Source organism: Telopea speciosissima, chromosome 11 (assembly GCF_018873765.1).
Source record: "Telopea speciosissima isolate NSW1024214 ecotype Mountain lineage chromosome 11, Tspe_v1, whole genome shotgun sequence".
In the NCBI taxonomy this organism is placed as follows: Eukaryota; Viridiplantae; Streptophyta; class Magnoliopsida; order Proteales; family Proteaceae; genus Telopea; species Telopea speciosissima.
In genome coordinates, this window is record NC_057926.1 from 36,455,214 (window position 1) to 36,474,982 (window position 19,769).

The 19,769-nt window shown below is 39.0% G+C and overlaps 1 protein-coding gene across 1 annotated transcript in view; it reads right to left on the reverse strand.

Moving 5' to 3' along the window:
- Positions 1 to 433: 433 nt before the first annotated feature.
- The window catches only part of LOC122645043 (disease resistance protein RGA2-like), a 34,126-nt gene continuing 14,790 nt past the window's right edge, over positions 434 to 19,769 (reverse strand). Inside the window, exons 5-6 of the mRNA XM_043838395.1 lie at positions 4,406 to 4,415; positions 434 to 2,201 (exon numbers count right to left, since the gene is read on the reverse strand). Of these exons, the coding sequence (XP_043694330.1) occupies positions 434 to 2,201; positions 4,406 to 4,415 (1,778 nt within the window). The remainder of the gene's footprint in view (positions 2,202 to 4,405; positions 4,416 to 19,769) is intronic.

Consider the following 19,769-nt stretch of genomic DNA (forward strand, 5'->3'; position numbering starts at 1 on the left):
AGACTCAAGGCAGCGAGCTTTGACTGCTTACCCTTGTCCAAACGTCTTGTCCGAGTAGGGGTAAGGCGGTCAAAGCGCATCGCCTTGAGCCTGGTGCTGCACAAGCAGCCTGACTGCCCAGATGCACAGAATCTTTTTCGAACGGTGGAGAAGGAGGTCGGCGAAGGAGGTCTATAAATAGACCATACCATCTCTCCCTATAGCATAAGTTAAAAAGCTTGAAAATGAAGTAAATCCGGTGTTGAAACACCTACACTTGTAGAGTTACTATTGAAGAGTTATAATAGAAAGAAAGATTGATCATTGCTATTCATCTCAATTAAATAATATTTTATTTGTTATTGGGTCCATCACATTTCCCAACAAGCCCTTGGAGGATCCCGATTGCAGGATGTATAAGTAGACATTTTTCACTTCCATTGACCTTAATTTTTTAGTTTTCAAAAGATGTTTGGAGCTGGGTAACTAGGTAAGGATACCAACCACTTTTAGTAACGATGACATTTGCGGGGAGCTCCTCGGCGCTGTAGTGGGCATTAAAAGCGTGACTAACTTCCAGATGTTCCAGTGAAGACAAGTTTCTCAACCCCTTGGGTAGTGATTTACAGTCGTGGATATAAAGGCGATTAAGATTTGGAGGTAGAGTCTTTGTCTCTGTCTCTGTTTCTGTCTCATCCAAAAATTGCATCAACCCATCCATTTCATCCCCAAGACGAAGATTTTTGAGTGAGGTGAGTCTGCTTAGTCCTCCTCCATGAGGCAACATCCTGAGTTCTGGACAGCCATAGAGACTCAATTCACATAGTCTTGGACTTGACAGAAGCGGCTGTGGTAGTATCCTCATTTCGGGACAGTTTACAATGGTTAGACTTAGGAGGCTAGGGAATTCATTAGTACTTTCCTCCCCTTTACAACTGCTAGATGACCACTCTTCCAACTTATTCATGAATAATAAGTGTAGAGATTCCAATAGGGGTAGCTCCCCAACCGGAGGGAGGACTTGGCATTCGCAGCAGCCGCCGAGTGTCAAAGAGACTAGCTTGTTGTAGCTTGGCAAATCGGTCATCAACCATCTTGGAAATGTTAACCCACTATAATTGTTGATACGTAAACTTCTCAGCTCAGTGTGAGGTTGTAAACTTTGAAAAACCTCAATACTAGAACTGAAATTCCACCAAAATTTTAACTCATCAATTTTTGTCTTACTCATCAAATCAGCTTCCCGAGCATCTAGAGGATCAATCACATTTTGTAGTGACTCGAGTGAAAGTGCGCCCTCAAGCTGCCTCAGCTCCTTTAGCTCTGTAATCCCACAACCATCATCATCATCATGTTTCGAGATAGGAAACCATGACAATGTCTTGAGACTACTTAATCTCCCAATTCCTTTTGGCATGCAGCGTAAGTCATAGCACCCTTGAAGGTCTAGATGCTGGAGATTGCGTAGATACTTCAAGCCTCTAGGTAACTCACGTATTCCGGTACAACCACAGAGTATCAGTGAATGTAAATTGAAAAGATCGCACAATGACTCGGGTAATCGTTCTATATTAACAGCTTCCGAGAGGTTAATATAGTGTAGGTATTTCAAACCGCCAATATCGTCCGGAAGCATCTTAATTTTAGAGTCATACAAATCTAAGATACGTAAATATCTTAGTCCTCCAAAAGATTCAATAAGGTAATCGTTGCGGAAACAAAAAAAACCACGTAGACTTATCAATGTGGATAACCTCTTCTTGTGATCATGATTTTTGTCCATGTTTATGGGATTTACACAACACATGGACGAATAACGGGTCTCTTTGGAGTTGCGGCTCGATTTCCCGCACTCAAATCTATCATACACCTCTCCTGAAACTGCTTGCGCTAAATCATGTACAAGGTCATGCATTACAAATGTATACTTAGATCCATAGTAGTGCTGAAAGAAAGACCTATGCAGCAAATCATCAAAATATTGGCCACCTTTGTCTTTCAATCTTGTGTTCGTTCTAATAAAACCTTCTGCGCTCCACAATTGGATGAGACGTTGCTTATCAAATTTATAATCTTTAGGAAAAACAGAGCAATAAGCAAAACACTGTTTCAAATTTGTGGGAAGAAAATAATAGCTTAGACTTAGTGCAGCTGGCAAATCACTCTCTTCTAAGTCCCTCATGGAACTATTCAAGAATTCTTGCCAATGGTTTAAATCTGAACTAGAGCTTAAAAGGCCTGCAAGTGTACTTGCTGCCAAGGGCAATCCTTTGCACTTCCTCGCTATCTTCCTACCCACAGCTTCCAAGCTTTGAGCAATAGAACCATAATTTAAAGATATGTGTCTTTCCATTATTATCCAACATTCTTCATCAGATAAAATTTGTAGATCATGGGTATACATGGGGTGCATCATTGATGAAACTCTTCTACTTCGAGTTGTTACTATTATTCTACTTCCTTCCCCTGCAGCCCAGAATGCAACTCTCAGAGATTTCCAATCGCTTTCCTTTTCAGTCCAAACATCATCTAAGATGATTAAAAATCGCTTCCCCCTTAATTCATCTCTCAACTTATGTTGAAGTGGTTGTAGGTTGCTCAAGTTTGGATTTTCCCCAGTCAAGGACTCTAGAATTGCAGAGGTCAATCTCACAGCATTAAAATCAGTAGAGACACAAACCCAAGCTCTTCTTTCAAAATGTTTCTCTACATCAGGATCATTATAGACAAGCTGGGTTAGAGTTGTCTTGCCTACACCCCCCAATCCAACAATGGCAATAACAGAAACCTGTTTTTGGTTTTCATTTGGATTTGATGACAACAACTTATTTTTTACTACTTCTGCATCATCCTTCCTCCCCAAAGTAAGAGGTTCATCAACTAGAGAACCACTCTTGGGCCTAGTATCTAATATTTCATCAATTACACCACCACCATGTGATTTCTGATTTCCTGATGACTCTCTGAGATAGAGGTCTTCAAGTTTCTTCTCAATCTCCTCTAGTTTCTGTATGAGTTCATCATTTATAAGAGGAACGATTTCTTGCTTACGTAAAAGACCATCTGCTTTTAAGTTAGAGGGGAAGTGCAAGAAACGTACCTCTCCTCCACCTTGATATCTTTCATCTTTTAACTTACAAGCTTCATAGATGAACTCATCCAATATGTCCTCAGCTCTGTAAGCAACATCTCTGAGATTTCTTAGGCAGCGTTTCACCAAGATATTCCTTACTTGAGCCTGCTCTGCACACTTGAGCAATTCTTGAATTTTCCCAAGAACATCTGAGAGTGCACGTAGCTCACTTTGCGCACACCATACCGATCCAAAATCTCTTAATGCTTCTGAGGATAGTTTGTCAAGCAAGATTGCTACATGAAAGGATACAATTATGTCATCCCTACTTCCCATACCTTCCCCCTGGAAGAAACCAAACAAAACACAGAGATGAGTTTGTTTTGTTTGTGATGCAAAAAAAGGTTCTCCACTAAATACAACGACATTAAAATTATCCATCATGAAAGAAGAGTGGAGAAGATTTTACTCTCCCACCTTCAAGAGCGAATAGCAGAGAGTTGCTGATGCACTCACCTGATCAACAACCTCCTGTAGATTTTTTTTTGCCTGATTTTATTTTGCCCTGGCATTCTAATATCCCTACATTACCCTTCACCGATACCGAAAATTCTGGAAACATAAAAGGGATAAGTTTCAAAGATCCGGTAAAGAATGACGGGGATGAGGGTGGGGAGTGGTAAAGGGAGTAGCCGGTTAGGATAGAATTCTAGCGGACAAGGAGAGGTGAAACTTAGAATTTTTTTGTTCGGAGAAATCATAAGCAAAGTTTATATGATGGAAAGTATGACTACTTGTTTTTAAAGTTAGCTTGACTAACCCCCGCCAAACCCCATTAACTCAAAAGTCTTCATTGCTTATCTAAATCTTATAGTAGTGATGTGATACCACTATTCTCTTTATAAAAAAAATACCAAAAAACAAAAATTGTATACAACTATTCTCAATTTAAACCTTTTGTTCAAATAAACTTGGCAATTGTCTGATGCATAATTGATTAGTCGGATTTTTCTCCTCTCAATTGTGAGATCTGCCGGTTCTCTAGCAGTACCACTGGTTAATTGACACATGGAAGTGAGTGAACCTACGGTCAGAAATTGAATGATCCATTTACCTCTCAACTTAACCCTGGGTTGATTTCCACTCCATCCTAACTTGGGTAAGACTCTACTCATAACCCTTAACCTTGCTTACGACTCACTCCCTCACTCTCCCCTTCGTCTCCTCCATCAAACTCAACTGAAGATCTGTTAAGGGGTAACCCTCCATTGCACCTGCGCTTAACTGATATTGAGTTTGTTTTTACAATACATTGTTCATCGTTGAGATCTCTTCCTCCCTCGTCTCCTCCACGAAGGAGAAACTGAACTTCGACTGAGTTCGAGATCTGTCGGTTCCTAGAAATTTTGGGATTTGCTGGTTCCCACCGAACTGTACTTCAATTTCTCTCTTCCACCAATGAACTAGTACTCTGTTCCATCGAAAAAACCCCCAAAAACATATTCGTTATTCAATGTCATATTTAATGGATACAAGCTGTTGAGGAAATAATACTTGCTTAAGTAAATCAGTTGTGTTTAACTTCAGAGGTCAGAGGGCTTCATCAATAGATAACCATTATTTTCCCTAGGTTTTAATTGATCTCTTTGGAAATTCTTGAAAAGGTGCTGGAAGATGATCCGTTATGTTATTTGTTGGGGTTTGTGGTTGGTTTGAGGAGTGATGCAAATCTTTTGATGGCTTTGTTGCTATGTAATAGAAGTTGATATTTTATGTGAATTTTCTTTACTTGAATTACAAATGTGAGAGTATAAATAGGTGAGAGGAATCCACATGTTGGAAACTAAATCACCTATAATACACTTGTCATGAAGAGAAGATTAAAATAAATCAGAATATTATAACAATTCATGTCTACTACATATGAGAGAGATTGAGGGAGATGATATTGGGAGCATGGGTTGTCAAGTGATTGCATGCTTGATGCTCAAGCAATGGCAAATATAGAAAGAAATTGGATATGGTTTGATATGGTCTGATACACCCCCTCAAGATGAAGATTGGAGCGATCGAATCTTCAGCTTGTCCCGAAGAAACGAGAATTTGGCTGTACCAGCTTTGGTAGAAATAAATCTGTCTTGAAGATCACGTTTGGCAACTTTATCGTGCACAAAGTCAAAATCGATTTCCACATGCTTGGTACAGGTGTGAAAAATGGGATTTGCCGAGAGATAAGTGGCATCGATGTTATCACATTATAATACAGGGCTGGAGAAGTAGAGAGCCCAAGTTCACCAAACAACGGCTGAAGCCAGGTGAGCTCAGCATAGGCATCAGCAAGAGTCTTGTACTCGGACTCAATGGAAGACCTGGCAATAGTCTTCTGCTTCTTGGATGCCCAAGAAATCAAATTATGTCCCATATAGATGGCATATCCACTAGTAGATTTATGATCGTCACCATCACCAGCCCAATCGGCATCAGAGAATGCTTGGAGATCTTGAGATGAGGACTGAGTGATATGGAGCCCATAGTCAATTGTGTATTTGAGGTAGCATAAAATACGCTTTACCATGGTCCAATGGTCTTCAGCAGGGCTATGCATGTATTGGCAGGCACGAATCACAGAGAAGGCCACATCTAGACGGGTTAAAGTAATATACTGCAATGCACCAACTATCGACCGATACTTAGTTGGATCAGAGAATGGCACACCGCCTGCAGTAGATGCTTTAAAAGTTGTAGCCATGGGGGTAAGAACCGGTTTGCAATTAGACATGCCAGCCCGTTGGAGAAGATCAGTAATGTAGCGGGACTATGATAGAGTGAGACCATCAGGTGTGTATGTTGCCTCAATCCCCAAAAAGAAACTTAATCGACCGAGATCCTTAATCAAAAATTCAGATGCAAGCTGTTGAAGCTGAGTATCAATATGCATGGGTTGATTACTTGTAATGAGGATGTCATCGACATATATAAGAACATAAGAGGTCGTGGGACCTTAGGTGTAAATGAACAATGACGGATCGGTTTGGGAAGACTGAAAACCAGATTTAACCAAGAACTGTGACAACCGGCTGAACCAGGCACAAGGGGCCTGTTTGAGGTCATATAAAGATTTGTACAACCGATAGACATGAGTTGGCCGATTAGAATCTTCGAACCCTTGAGGTTGAATCATATATACCTCCTCATTAAGTACGCCATGTAAAAAGGCATTCTGAACATCAAGTTGTCGAACACCCATCCAATATAGACAACCAATGTTAACACTGTGCAGATAGTGGTAAGCTTGACAATAGGGCTAAAGGTCTCGTTATAGTCAAGGCCCTGTTGTTGATGAAACCCCTTTGCAACAAGTCTTGCCTTGTATCGCTCTATAGTCCCATTGAGCTTACGCTTGATCCTGTACACCCACTGACAGCCAACCAAATTTTCATTAGTAGGGGGAGGCACCAATGACCAGGTGCCATTTCTGAGTAAGGTTGCAAATTCATCAGACATTGCCTGTCGCCATTCAGGATCCTTCACAGTCTGAGTGTAATAGGTAGGTTCTGAAGGGGTAGAAGGATCATGGGTGATTTTAGTAACATTGGCATGGAGGACTGTGGAGGCGTCAGCATAAAGCTCGCTTAGAAGGTGCATACGAAGTGGGGGGATTGATGGAGGGGTTGAAGAAGGAGAGGGGTGCGGACTAGGGGAGGGTAATATGGGTTCAACACCAGATATGGAGGATTGTGGTAAAGGTGTCTGTGGCGAGGTAGGGGTTGGTGGATGGATTGTGGATAATGGTGGATGGGGTAAGATGGTTAATGGTAGAGAAGCCCGTGGTGGTGAAGGTGATGAGGGAGTTGGGATTCACGAAAAGAAAATCTAAGTTCATCAAAGCGGACATGGCGAGCAATATAAATGCGACAGGACTCAAGATGCATGCAACGGTAGCCATGGTGATAGGCCTTATACCCCAGGAAAACACAAGGAGTGGACCGCAGATCTATTTTATGATTATTATAAGGGTGAAGAAAAGGGAAACAAAGGCACCCTAAAACTCTGAGAAAACTATAATCGGGTGTGTGAGATGTGAGAAGATGGTAGGGGGACATGTTCCCAAGGGTGGGAGTGGGCATTCGATTTATTAGATAAACTACCGTTTCAAAGGCATAATCCCAATAAGGTTGAGGGACAGAGCCATGACTCATAAGAGTCAGCCCGGTCTCAACTATATGGCGATTACGCCTTTCAACGGTGTCCTGTTGTTCATGAGTGTGAGGGCAGGAAATACTATGGTGAATGCTAAGAGTGGAAAAATAAAAATGAAGAGAATAGTACTCTCCTCCCTAATTAGTTTGCACATTTTTTATTTTGGTAGAAAACTGACGCCCAACCAATGCTTGAAATTGTTGAAACACATAAAATGCATCAGATTTAAGCTTAAGGGGATAAAACCAAATATACCAAGTAAACTCATCCACAAAAATTAAGAAATAACGAGCAGACAACGGCTGAGATGGTAGGTACTAGAGACCATTTTTGCTAGGCCTCGTAAGCAGAATGCGATTGGACGTCGAATCCTTCACATGAAAATGGGTGGTATGAAATTCAAAAAATACCTTGTTGTCAGAAGAAAATTTATGAACTGAAAGTAAAGAATTAGAAAGAGAGGGTACATGTAAAATATCAGAAAGAGATAAGGAACGAGAGGGAGTTAGGATAGAAGAAGAGCCGATGTGAGAAATGGGAATTGAGTTATCATCACCCACCAACAAACTGTGCTTACCATTGTATGGTGCATAAGATGAGAGAGATTGCAAGTCAGGTGTCACATGATAAGTAGCCCCAGTGTCCGGAATCCAATTTTCAAGGCCATGGTTATTGCTGGGTCCGGGATAATGGCTTTGGATGGAAGGGTAGGAAGGCTGGGGTTGGGGAAAATTCGGGTGAAGTTGGGGGGTGGGTAGTAATGGAGGGTTGGGCGTGATAAGGTATGCAGATGGAGAGGGAACATGGGTGGGAGGGTAGGCGGGGACAGTGGTTGCCTAATGAGATTGCTGACCAATGCCTTTATTACGGTAATAGCAAGTGGGTGCTTGATGATTAGTGCGACCACAAATTGTGTAGGGACTATGTGCGAATGCATTGGAGCGTCCAAAACCACTCAGACCATTGGGAGGACCATGACCACCACCATCCCTATCCCGACCGCGACCACCAGGTGTGCCACGACCATAGGGCTGGGTAGGAGGGCCTCGAGGATGTTGACCAACATTAGCAGTTGCATTAGCAGTAGGGTCAACAACAGCCTGTCGAGAGTGAAGCAAGTACTCATGGCTAACAAGGAACCCATGTAAATCAGTGTAGCTGATCGGTTCTTTATGGTCCATCATGGTTCAAACAAGAGGCTGGAACTTGGCACGAAGAGCACAAAAAATGTGAAGATTGAGATCCTCCGTGGAAAGGAGTTTGCCGGCTGCACCGAGTTCTTCAGAAAGGTCCTTGGCCCGACTCAAAATTTGAGTCCTAGATTCTTCAGGCTTTTGAATAAGGTGTTGAAGTGCAGCATTGAGAGATAAGAGCCGCGGTGTTGAGGCATTGTTGTAGGCGGCATGAAGAGCGTCACAAAGTTCTTTACTGGTGTCACGTCCGACGGCAAGTGACATAGCTTTGTCAGACAGAGAAGAAATGAGGATACTCATGATTAAAAAATCTTTTTCATCCCATGCTTCAACCTGCGATGCATCCTTGGGGCAGGGATTGGAGCCAGTAACATAACCATAGAATCGGTGGCCTTTGAGATAGGGGACGATCTGGATTTTCTAATAGGCAAAATTCTTAGATTTAGGTTAGGTATAGCGGATGGGAGAATGGTGGAAGTGGAGGTGGAAGAGGAGGTAGGGGTGGAGGGAAGAGAGCCCATGTCGTCCAAGAGAGAAAGGATGTTGGAATGGGAGGGAGGAAAAAATAATTTTGTTTCTCTTGCTCGGTGGAGCTAGAGGCTCATGATACCATAATAGAAGTTGATATTTTATGTGAATTTCCTTAACTTGAATTACAAATGTGAGAGTATAAATAGGTGAGAGGAATCCACCTATTGGAAACTCAATCACCTATACTACACTTGCCATGAAGAGAAAATTACAATAAATCATATCTACTATATATGAGAGAGATTGAGGGAGATGATATTGGGATCATGAGTTGTCAAGTGATTGCATGCTTGTTGCTCAAGCAATGGCAAATATACAAAGAAATCGGATATGGTGTGGTATGGTCTGATACTATGATAGAAATGATGCTGAAATCGTAGGTTGTGGTTAGAATGGTATTTAAAGGGGTTCAGTTTGTAACGTGAAGAGAGATATGTGGAGGTTTATTCTTGAAGTTGAAGTTTAGATGACTATGTTCTCATGGCTGTTTCTCTTCCATGACTTATGCATTTTCTCTGTTCTGTATCTGTATGGGGGTTGGAGTGGTTTCTGTTGAGATCAGCTTTCTTTCAGACACTTCTTTATTCCATGTGGGACTTTTCTCCTGGTCTAAATATACAGGCCAACATTCAGAAAAATTAACCACCTAATCTGATTGCATCTATTCAAGTATCTATAGAAGTTTCAAAGAATTTAAAAGAGATTTGGCAAAACCTGCCTTCTATGATTAAAAAGGAAATGCAGCATTTGCAATGGCTTGCAATGGCAGTTGGCTGCAAAACCAGACTCAAACCCAAATTTCATACAAAAGCACTCAGGTTTCATATAACAACAATAACCTAAAAGGGTCTGTATTTGTGTGATTTACAGCTCTCCACCATCGGGTATCAACACTACAGAACCAGATGTCTTCCTGCTCTCCAGTTGAGTTCGATGGAGGAAACGAAGGGGAGAGTGAGGGAGTGAGTCCAAACCAGCGTTAGGGGTGATGGGTAGAGTCTTACCTAGGTTAGGATGGGGGGTTGGAATAAACCGGGATTAAGTTGAGAGGTAAATGGGTCATTCAATTTCTGACCATAGGATTACTCACTTCCACATGTCAATCAACTAGGGGGTTGTTGGATATGTATGTCCATCAAACCCGTTTCAGTCTGGTTCGACCCGATTTATTATGTTTTAAACATTTCATACATTTTTGTTTAATATGATCACATACGATATAAACTTTAAGCAATGTATGTCCATAAGTATTACTTTATATCGGTAATCCCGACTAGGGTTTGGGTTGGGCAGCCCTTATCATATGGTCATCACTTTGGGTATGCCTAGACATGGTTGATGTTAGGGTACAAATGCGAGTACGCATATGTTGATGTGTATATTGGCGAACAATCTTATTTTGTCGATTCCCTCATGTACGTATTACTATTAGATGTAGGTTTGGGATAAACACGTGTCACCGACACGCAGTACCTGAAAGGGCCTTGTCACTGCATGGTGGAGCGTATTCTTTGGTTCACCAATGATTGCGGTTCAAGAAAACTAAAACTGTTGTTCTGAGAATACGTGAATATTATGTGAGTGAAAGAGTCACTCAACATAGTCTCGACTGCTCGATTGAAAAACATAAAGGGGAGTTAGTCTGTGGATGGTCGGATTTGAATCAAGATCATGTACCATTTTATTGAAATGGTTTTGCAAAACATATTTTCACATAAAATGATAAATTATAATTATGTTTTTGATTGACCTATTTAATCGTGTTTTGCGGATTCCGATCACGTACACAGACGCTCCAATACGGACATGTACCACGGAATGGGGTTTGATAGTACAAGTGTACATGCCCTAGATTGCATGACGATGATGTTGTTTAGTGGAGGGTTAGTGCATATTTGTTATGCAGGAGTATTTCTAGGATTTGCTAATTAGTAATTAATTTATTTAAACTAATATGGGCTTGATGCTAATTATTTAAGGCCCATTAATGTTTAAATTTATTAATTATAATTATTCCCTTTTAGATTCTGCTTCTTCACTAATTAGAAGACCATCAGGAAAGCCCATCAGGGTTTTAAGTCAAACAAGAGAGAGAGAGAGTATCAGACTCTCACTGGGAGTGGTTATTATTTAAACACACCAACAAAAGGGTCGTATATTGAAAGTAGCCTTGGACGAATTTTCCTGCCCCCCACTTTGGAAAATTCGCCCCTGCCTCTCTCTCTTCTCCCTTGCTCTCTTGTTCTCTATGGTTGTGAGTTTAGGTAGGGTTTTTAGAAACCCTGGGTTTTTGGATTGGATCCAATTCTTGGAAAAGAAATTCTGGTTTGGCTTGGGGATCTTCTACTGCATCAAGGAGATTCAAGTTGGGCCTTTCTTGAACAGCTCATTAGGGGAAGAACCATTATCTGGAGGAGGAGCAACACTTGAGGCTCTACAGGTTAGTATATCTTAATGTTTATTTTATACATTAAGTGTTTTAGTTATTTGGTAATCATGGGATGTGAAAGAAACCCGAATCCATCTATTTTTCGTTGCGCATTCGGGTATGGGATGGATCCCTCTTTCCATGGGATGGAAAGGAGTTGACCTGTTCAATTCTTGTGGATCCCATAATTTTATGGGACAAGAGAAGAGAGGGTTTTGTGTAAAATTTTTATACCAAACCCTAATTGGGATTTAGTAGGGTTCCCATGGGCAACCATGGGATTGCCCTAGCATCCCATGAGAGACCATGGGGTGACCCAGATTTTTCTAATGCTTGTGAACCCAAGATGATCCCATGACAATTTCTACAGTTTGGCATCAGAGCCACTTTTCTCACCCATTGATATTACATAATTAATTGTTAGATGTAATTATTGTTAATGGGATGAAAGTTGTTAAATTCCAAGATTCTCTTTTGAATATGATTATGGTTTCTTGTTTTCTTTTGGAAACAAGATTCCTTTTATGGATGCTTTATACATGGGTTGTTATTAATCAATTATTAGGTTTTTATTTTTGTAACAACTTGCCCATGTAGGTTGGTTATTGTTTAACCATGGTTTTAAAATCCTAGTTTTTCCAATTATTGAAAAATTGTACCCAATTAAAGGAAGAAGAGAATTATTTCTATTATGAGGACATGGTACATGGGGGTGGGGGTGGAGCGCATGCTGCCCAGCATCCCTACGCACAATGCGCCTTGTCCCCGCCCCTGCCCACTGCCCACAGGCAATGCGTAGCACGTGGTTAGCGTAGACACCTCATTTATTCGGTTTAAAATGGATAATTTATTTTGGTTTGACGATTTCAATCATGAAACCGAAACTGAACCAAATCGATGAAAGATTTCAGAATTTGAAACCACCAAAATCAAACCTATTTAATTCTGTCGATTTTAAACGACCGATTTCAGTTTCGTTTTCAAGTTCCGTTCTTAATTGACACTCTTACTTGCTGGTGCGTAGATTAGGTTGACCATGATTGAATTAAAACCACACAGTTTTATATATAGTTTTTTGGGGATAACAATTATTAGATATATTTGTTTTTTGGGCAAGAGATCGTTGCCTGGGTCTCTAGAGTCTGTATGAACACACACAAGCATCGACCTGGGTGGGATTTTTATCTTTCTATGGGGATAAGGTGGTACTTTTCATGGGGTGAAAGGTTGTACTGCTTCTAGGCACAGGAGCCATGTTGGCCACGTGACCGGGTAACGTTCTTTTTCCCTTTTTTATAAAACAAATAATTAGATCAGTACAAACCTACGATGCAATCACATTTTTGGTGGAGTACAAAGGACAATTATATTCCAGAGCTTTAAACCTCATTTTATGGGACAAGCTATGTCTACAAAAGCCCCCACCTGATGGGAATATGAGGCAAAAAGATGTCAACCATTATGGATTATTTTGGAAGCTGGGTCAACCGGGTCTATTAGGCAAGCCGGTCCAATTTTACCAACTAAGTTACAGTGTGAGGAAGGAGTAGCAAATGAGAAATGCACTCTTTATGAAGTAGTTTATATTTATATTTATGACCTATTTATGAATAATCAATTATGATAATAGGTTATGGGCTATAATCAATAATCATTTGGTTACTACTAGACATTATAGATTATATAATGAAAGATAGGTTTGGTATGCCTAAGTGAAGAATATACATATATATGGGAAAAAGAATTTTGTCCGGGAGTGTGATCTATGCTAGCACTCCCTTGAGTGTATCTCTCTCCTTCCCATATGAAAAGATACCTATGACCCCTTGTTTTGAGGACAAGAGATATAGACACATGAGAGTGTTGGTTTAGGCCACTACTTCCCTATATATATATATATATATATATAGGCTTGAAGGTCGCGGGATGTGCGTGGAAATAGGCTGGGAATGCGTTCTTGAAATCTCACCTTCCATTTAAAGTGGTTAATTATGACCCGTCGATTATGCAATATAAGCTTTTATGTGTCAGTCTGATAGTTGACCGATGTATATTTGGAACCGGCTGTAATTTGTCTTTTTGAGTTTATTTTTTAAATGAGGACAAATCCGTCAATTTCACTGTCTAAGTTGTTTGACGGAACTGAACGATATTGCAAAACGTCATATAACGTAGTGGCTGGAAAGGGTAAAAGAGGGTTTTACATTATTCATCCTCTTTGCTGCCTCTGAACAATCTTCATTTTACATTATAAGCTATCTTCCCTACCTCTTGATCTTCGTTATACATTACTCACCTTCATGCACAGACCTCTGACATCTCTTTTGCGTGAAGTTTTTTTATCGGTGTATCCATTTTGACATTCTTCACCACCGACGCAACAATTTAGAGAGGTTAGTTTGCGATACAAATTTTTTTGTTTAGAATAATGTGCTTTATTCCGTCAGTTTATGTTCTTGTTCAGCTTGTTAGACGTTGAAACTAGAACTCATTCCTTCCCCAGGTTAATTTGTTCAATAAAGTGGTTGAAATGGATTAAAAATCAATTTAGCCTATATAAGTTACTGTTGCAATCTGTTCTGTATATTGTGATTAGTCAATTGAGTTCATTAATGATTTTTTAGACTTTTTTTCGAATGCATTTTTTAAGTCTCACCATCCAATTTAACAGCCGGTTAATGATTTTATAGCCTTTTTTTGAATAACACCCAAACCCCATCGGTCAAAACCGGATGGCTAATTTCTGACACAACCCTTTTTCCCATTGAGATTTACCCTAATTCATCTTCTTCTACTTGCAATACCTAAAATCTAAAATTCAGTTCCCTAATCTTTCTCTATTGATCTCGTAACCAACTTCCTATAGCATATATTTTTCCCATTGAGGTTTACTGTGATTCATTCCTCTTTCATCTTCTTCTACTTGCGATAATCTTTCTCTATGTCCAAACAATCAGTTCGTCTATTACTCTATTGTCACTGTGGTAGACCCTCTGTTTGTTTTGTTGGCATCAACTCAACCACTCTTGCTATTTGACTGAGTTAGCAAAACACAAGTACGGGTTTCATTAACTGATCATGTTACATTTTACCCCTTTTTTGGAAGTCAGGTCATTTTTTATGGGTTTTGCTGAAGTTGGATTGTGGGTTTTATTGAAGTGGGATTGTGGGTTTGGTTGGATGTCTCCTAAGTAGTGTTAATCCTTCTGTGTGTTTAAAAAATATAGGCGTCTAGAGAAGAACAATCTTGAATAAGGTGTACAAAAATTGAAGTGCTGAAATATCAAAGGTATTTGTTATAAAATCGATGGGTATAATTTAGAGTTATTTTTCGAGTTCATATGATTTGATGTGGGTTTAGATCTACACTAGCTGTGATTTGTTTTTTATTGGAATTATTATCGCATGTAACATATCCCCATGTGAACTCTAGAAAATCCCAACTCCCAACTGTTGGCTTGTTGTTAGCTCTGAATTGGCTTCTTGTTAGAGTCTCCTAAGAAGTAGTATTAATTTTAGTAATCCTACTGTTTGTTTCGGTAACATAGCTGTTTGGTGTAATTATGTATGGCTTAAAAACTAACATGTTTTTTATGACCACTATTGTTGATAATTGGTTACTATAATATAGTGTGATATTGGGATTTTAGATTCATTATATGTTAATCCAACCGTCATGTGTTGGAACCACTTTATCGTACTCTTCTCTCAACGAATGAAATTTGATAGCAATCATTTCCCTTATGTTGTGTGGAAATTAGATAGTAATCCTAAAATCTTATGATGGGTGGCAGATCCTTGAAGAAGAAAAATGGGCCAAAAGTATTATGTTGTCTTTCAGGGGCGTAAACCAAAAATTTACATGAGTTTGGAAGAGTGCAGTGTATTCATGTCATTCGTTATCCAAATGCTGTGTATAAGGCTTATAGCCGCCATTCCGAAACTAAATGTATGTTCAAATTATACAATTTCAATCATCAGTCATATGGGATAGAAGGGCCATCGCAAAGGAATATATTGAGTGGTGATGTCCATGAACGATCGTTGGAGATGAATTCAATTGTTGAAGCCGTTTGGATGAAAGTCATCAAAGCCATGTTGATGTCTATGGAGGGACATGCAACTCTTTGGTTTGGACTGTTTGGGCTGGACCAGGCTGGTTCCAAGGGGTTTTAGTCAGTGCTAGCCTTTTCAGGGGTTCTTGGAGAGCTTAGAGGCTCTGGCTTGGGCTCCGGCAAGGGAATGAGTGATTGATAAACGAATTCAGGCAGTGCACACTGACGCTACACCTACAGATACACCGGCTCTAGGCCTTGGAGGGTGCTCATCATCATTACAGGAAACCTTCGGGGAAAAAGACAAAATGAAGTGTCTACAACGTGAAATTTAAACTTTATAATATTTATAGTACATCAATATATATATATATATATATCATACTATTATATAAAAACACATTGTGGTAAATCTTTCAATTACATATTCTACCCTTTATTCTTATCTAAAATTCTATTCTTCAATTCTTAATCTATATGTCATTCTTTCTTATAATTTCATAATTTTAAGTATCCTTTGTATTAATTATTATTATCTTTAATTAATGGCAAATCAGAATTTGGAGACCAAAATCTTTAGTGATCCAATAACAGGTCTCGTTAGGCAATTATTACCTTTTTTTTTTTAATCAGTGGCAAATCAGAATTTGGAGACCAAAATCTTTAGTGATAAGGTACACTTTTTCGTCCCTTTCCACGTCTCTCTCCTAAAGATCTCCATTCTTCCCATTTATCTATCTCTTTTCTCTCCCTTCTCAACCTTAATTAGTTAGAAATCTATCAATTTACGGTAAAAAGAAATAGAAATCCCCTCTCATAGGAGATTATATTTCTTTCCAATTTTATCAACCCTCTACATTGACACTTATTGTGCTCCATCCTTGTTTTAGGTCTTTTTCTCGGTACCGTTCTCCTGTCTTTTTTGTTTCTTTTTCCCGCATCCCCCAATAGTTCATCGATTTCAATTTCATCACTTCAGTTATACTGTTCATCTTCAGTGAAAATTTCTTCTACGTTCTCCTGTTCATGTTGCATCTCGTGAATCAACTTGGAGGAAACCGACTTGTGAGCCTTTTCTTTTCCTCCTCGTCTTGAATCTTCTAAGCGCTTCGGGGTTTTGATGTAGATCGACAGAATGCCCATCATAGGCGTTGATTTCAAGTGGTGAGTTTGAATCTTTCGTTGAAATGTGAGAACTGTTCAGTTAAAGAAATTTCAGTACGTGTTCCTCTTCATGTTTTATTTTCCTTTTTCTTCATATATGTCGTAGTAGGGTTTTATTGCGATTCATTTTGGGGTTTCTTTTGCAGGTATTGGAATTAGGTAGATTGGAAGAGCCCATTTCCATTGGAATGCTGGGGAGCTTACCTGTGTTTTGGGTTTCTTTGAAGACTTCTGATCAGATCAGATCAGACAGATCAGAACAAGATCAGATGAGGATGGAGGAATGGAGGATGGAGGGGATGGGAGTTGTGAGGTTGTCAAAAAGTTTTTTTTTCTCTTTTCTGTTTCTGGAATCTTTTATCCTTCCTGTATTGTTACCTGATTGGCCTGTTGTCTACCTTCAAATAAAAGCAGGGTTGTGTCTTTTGTGTCACTAGGGAAAGAATAATTTGGGGTTTTCAGTAACAATAACATTCATTCAATAAAAGGGCAAAATATAAATTGACAATAAGAATGTTTATCATGATTACAATTATCACTAGACAACAATAGAAGGTAGCTATAGCTTGCTAGCTGTGTAATTGCTGTATTCCAATCTTTAACTCATAATGCTTTGGGACCTGTCAATGGATCGGATCACAATTTGGATTTTGGATATCCAGTTTCAATCTTAGTCAGATTTAGGGAAGGGTGGGTGTTTTCAAGGATGGGCAGTCCAACTGGGCTTGGCTGGATGTGAATCATAAATTGCTACATGCCTACATGGCAGATTTTAGAGTCTTCCATAACCCCAGTAGAGAAAAGGTAGGCCATAATTTAGAAGTCGGTCAGTACTTAGCCCATTTGGTTAGAAGGATATTTGGAAATTCAGGTTTTAAGTCACCTGAATCGAGTAAAAAAAAAAAACATGAAATCTGGTTAGGAGTATTGAAGATTCGCTCAATTTTAAGAAATGATCAAATCAAGTTCGGGTCAATCCAAATCTTTATTTATTCGGTGTTTTTTATCGAATGATGTGAAAATGATCGATTTTGATTTATTTATTGGAACATATATTATTCATAGACCAAAAGTTTGGTCTTCAATTAAGCAAAACTTTAGAATTTTATTTTTGTTGTCTTCAATATTAATGCATTTTTTTCTTCTTACATGTGAAGCAATCATAGCCTCCCTCTTCACTTGGAGAATGAAGATATTATAAATTAAGGAAAAAACATGATCTGCCCTGATCACGTTTGACTCGCCCAAATCACTAGGTTTTGAAAAGAGCGAGTAGAATCGATAAACCTGATTTTCCAACTATGATTAAAAGTGAAATGAAGATTAAAATGCAATAAAAAACAGAGGTTGAAAATTTTCCTACTCATTCTCTTGACTGATGATTATATAATCAATGGGTCGATGTTCTTTGTGCGGCAGCACAAGCTGCGCCCAAAGTCCCAAACACATCGGGGCGATCATTTCGCCCACCCCCATGTGTTTGGGCATACCCTGGGCCCCCGGCATAGAGAACATTTGACTATAACTAATTCAAAAACATCTAGAGGTGAAGACAATTAAATTTTCAGTCACTTTTCTACCAATTATCATTCAGAGTTGAAAGTTTCATTTCATTTAGATAATTTTACTATTACTTGACCTCACCCCTAAGTCCTAATTGTACATTCCATGTTAAGAAAATTTAGTACTTTCTCCCTTTGGCATCTTGAACTTGATTTGTCTCTCTTTTAGCTTGTGTTTTATTCTTTGACTATTTGTTTAATAGAATCATTGTTTCGATCAATTGGAAGAGTTATCATCTCTGTACATATCCTTTGCATATATGGATTGTGGTGAGCTTTCGGCTCTTGAAGATACACTATTCACTTTTGCAGTCATTGAAGATTTTGTTATTGGGCTTTTCAGAGGATACATAAGTTTTGATCAGTTACATTTGTATTTTCTTCTGCCGGTGGTTATTGTTACAGGTTGACTATACAACTGTTTTTGTTTTCCGGCTATTAATGTTTCTCGGCAATGGCCTTGTTGCGGGGATGGCTTTGTAAGTGTTCCAACTTTATGCTGCTAATGTTGTTGTGATTGAAGTCCATCATAGTTTACTTAGCAAGCTCTGCTCTGCTTATACCAACAAAAAATTTATGTACTCAATAAGATTAATTGAGAATTTTTTCCCCTCTTTCTTACATTGTTTGTAGCAGGCAATTTAAAGTGTTGCATTTCTGATATTTATGTTGTCTAAGGTCTTTGGTTATCATCGGTGCAAAGATATACTGGTGTGTGCGTAGAGGAGTTTAATTTCTTGTTGATTCAGGAAATTGAATTTTCAGGTTACTGGGCTAAAAATAGCTAGGTTTAGGCTAAGATTTGATACGGAAATTAAGAATTGACGGCTATGGGTATTGGGGTTTGAGAACAAAGGAATTAGACTATGAGAGCAATCTCTTTGTTGAGACTTTTTTTTTATGAGGGAAACAACAATAATAAACTATGAAACTAAGGGAGAAGAAAAAGAACCAAAACTGGTCTCAAACCATACTTTGTATAGTTATCTAATGCACCTTCAGCCTGCCAGGTAGCACTAAGTCATCACAATCCATTAGGAAGTGCTACGATAGTTTTTTATTAAGGGAAAAGAATGCATGGCTAAAACAGAGCATGGGATGTCTAGGTCCCTTCCTCTGTTAATTGGACTTCGATTTGATCTTGCAGTCGAAAAGTCAAAACAAGACATCTTTCTGTAGCCAAACATGTTTAACCTACTTAAACTCAACCTTCATAACTTAAAACTAGCAAGAAGCAACTAAAATTACCGAATTATTAGTATGGCTTGCATTAAACGAAAAATGCATTAAATACGTGGGGTTCAAAGCAGATGTTGGAACTCCCAATAAGCTATTCTATACTATGATATGCTCTTCTTTTCCATCTGATGGTATGTACTGCAGTAGCACTCGATTGGTTAGATCAGCATGATCGGGTTTACACGTAGACCAATCTTCTCTATTCTAGCTATAAATGCTAAATCATAAGATTGTTTGATAAAACATACTTTAGAGAAGAACTTGGTTATTACTGGAAAAAAAAACAGAAGAAGAACTTGGTTAGAGCTTTAATATCCTATAAGATTGAAAATATCTCCTATTGTC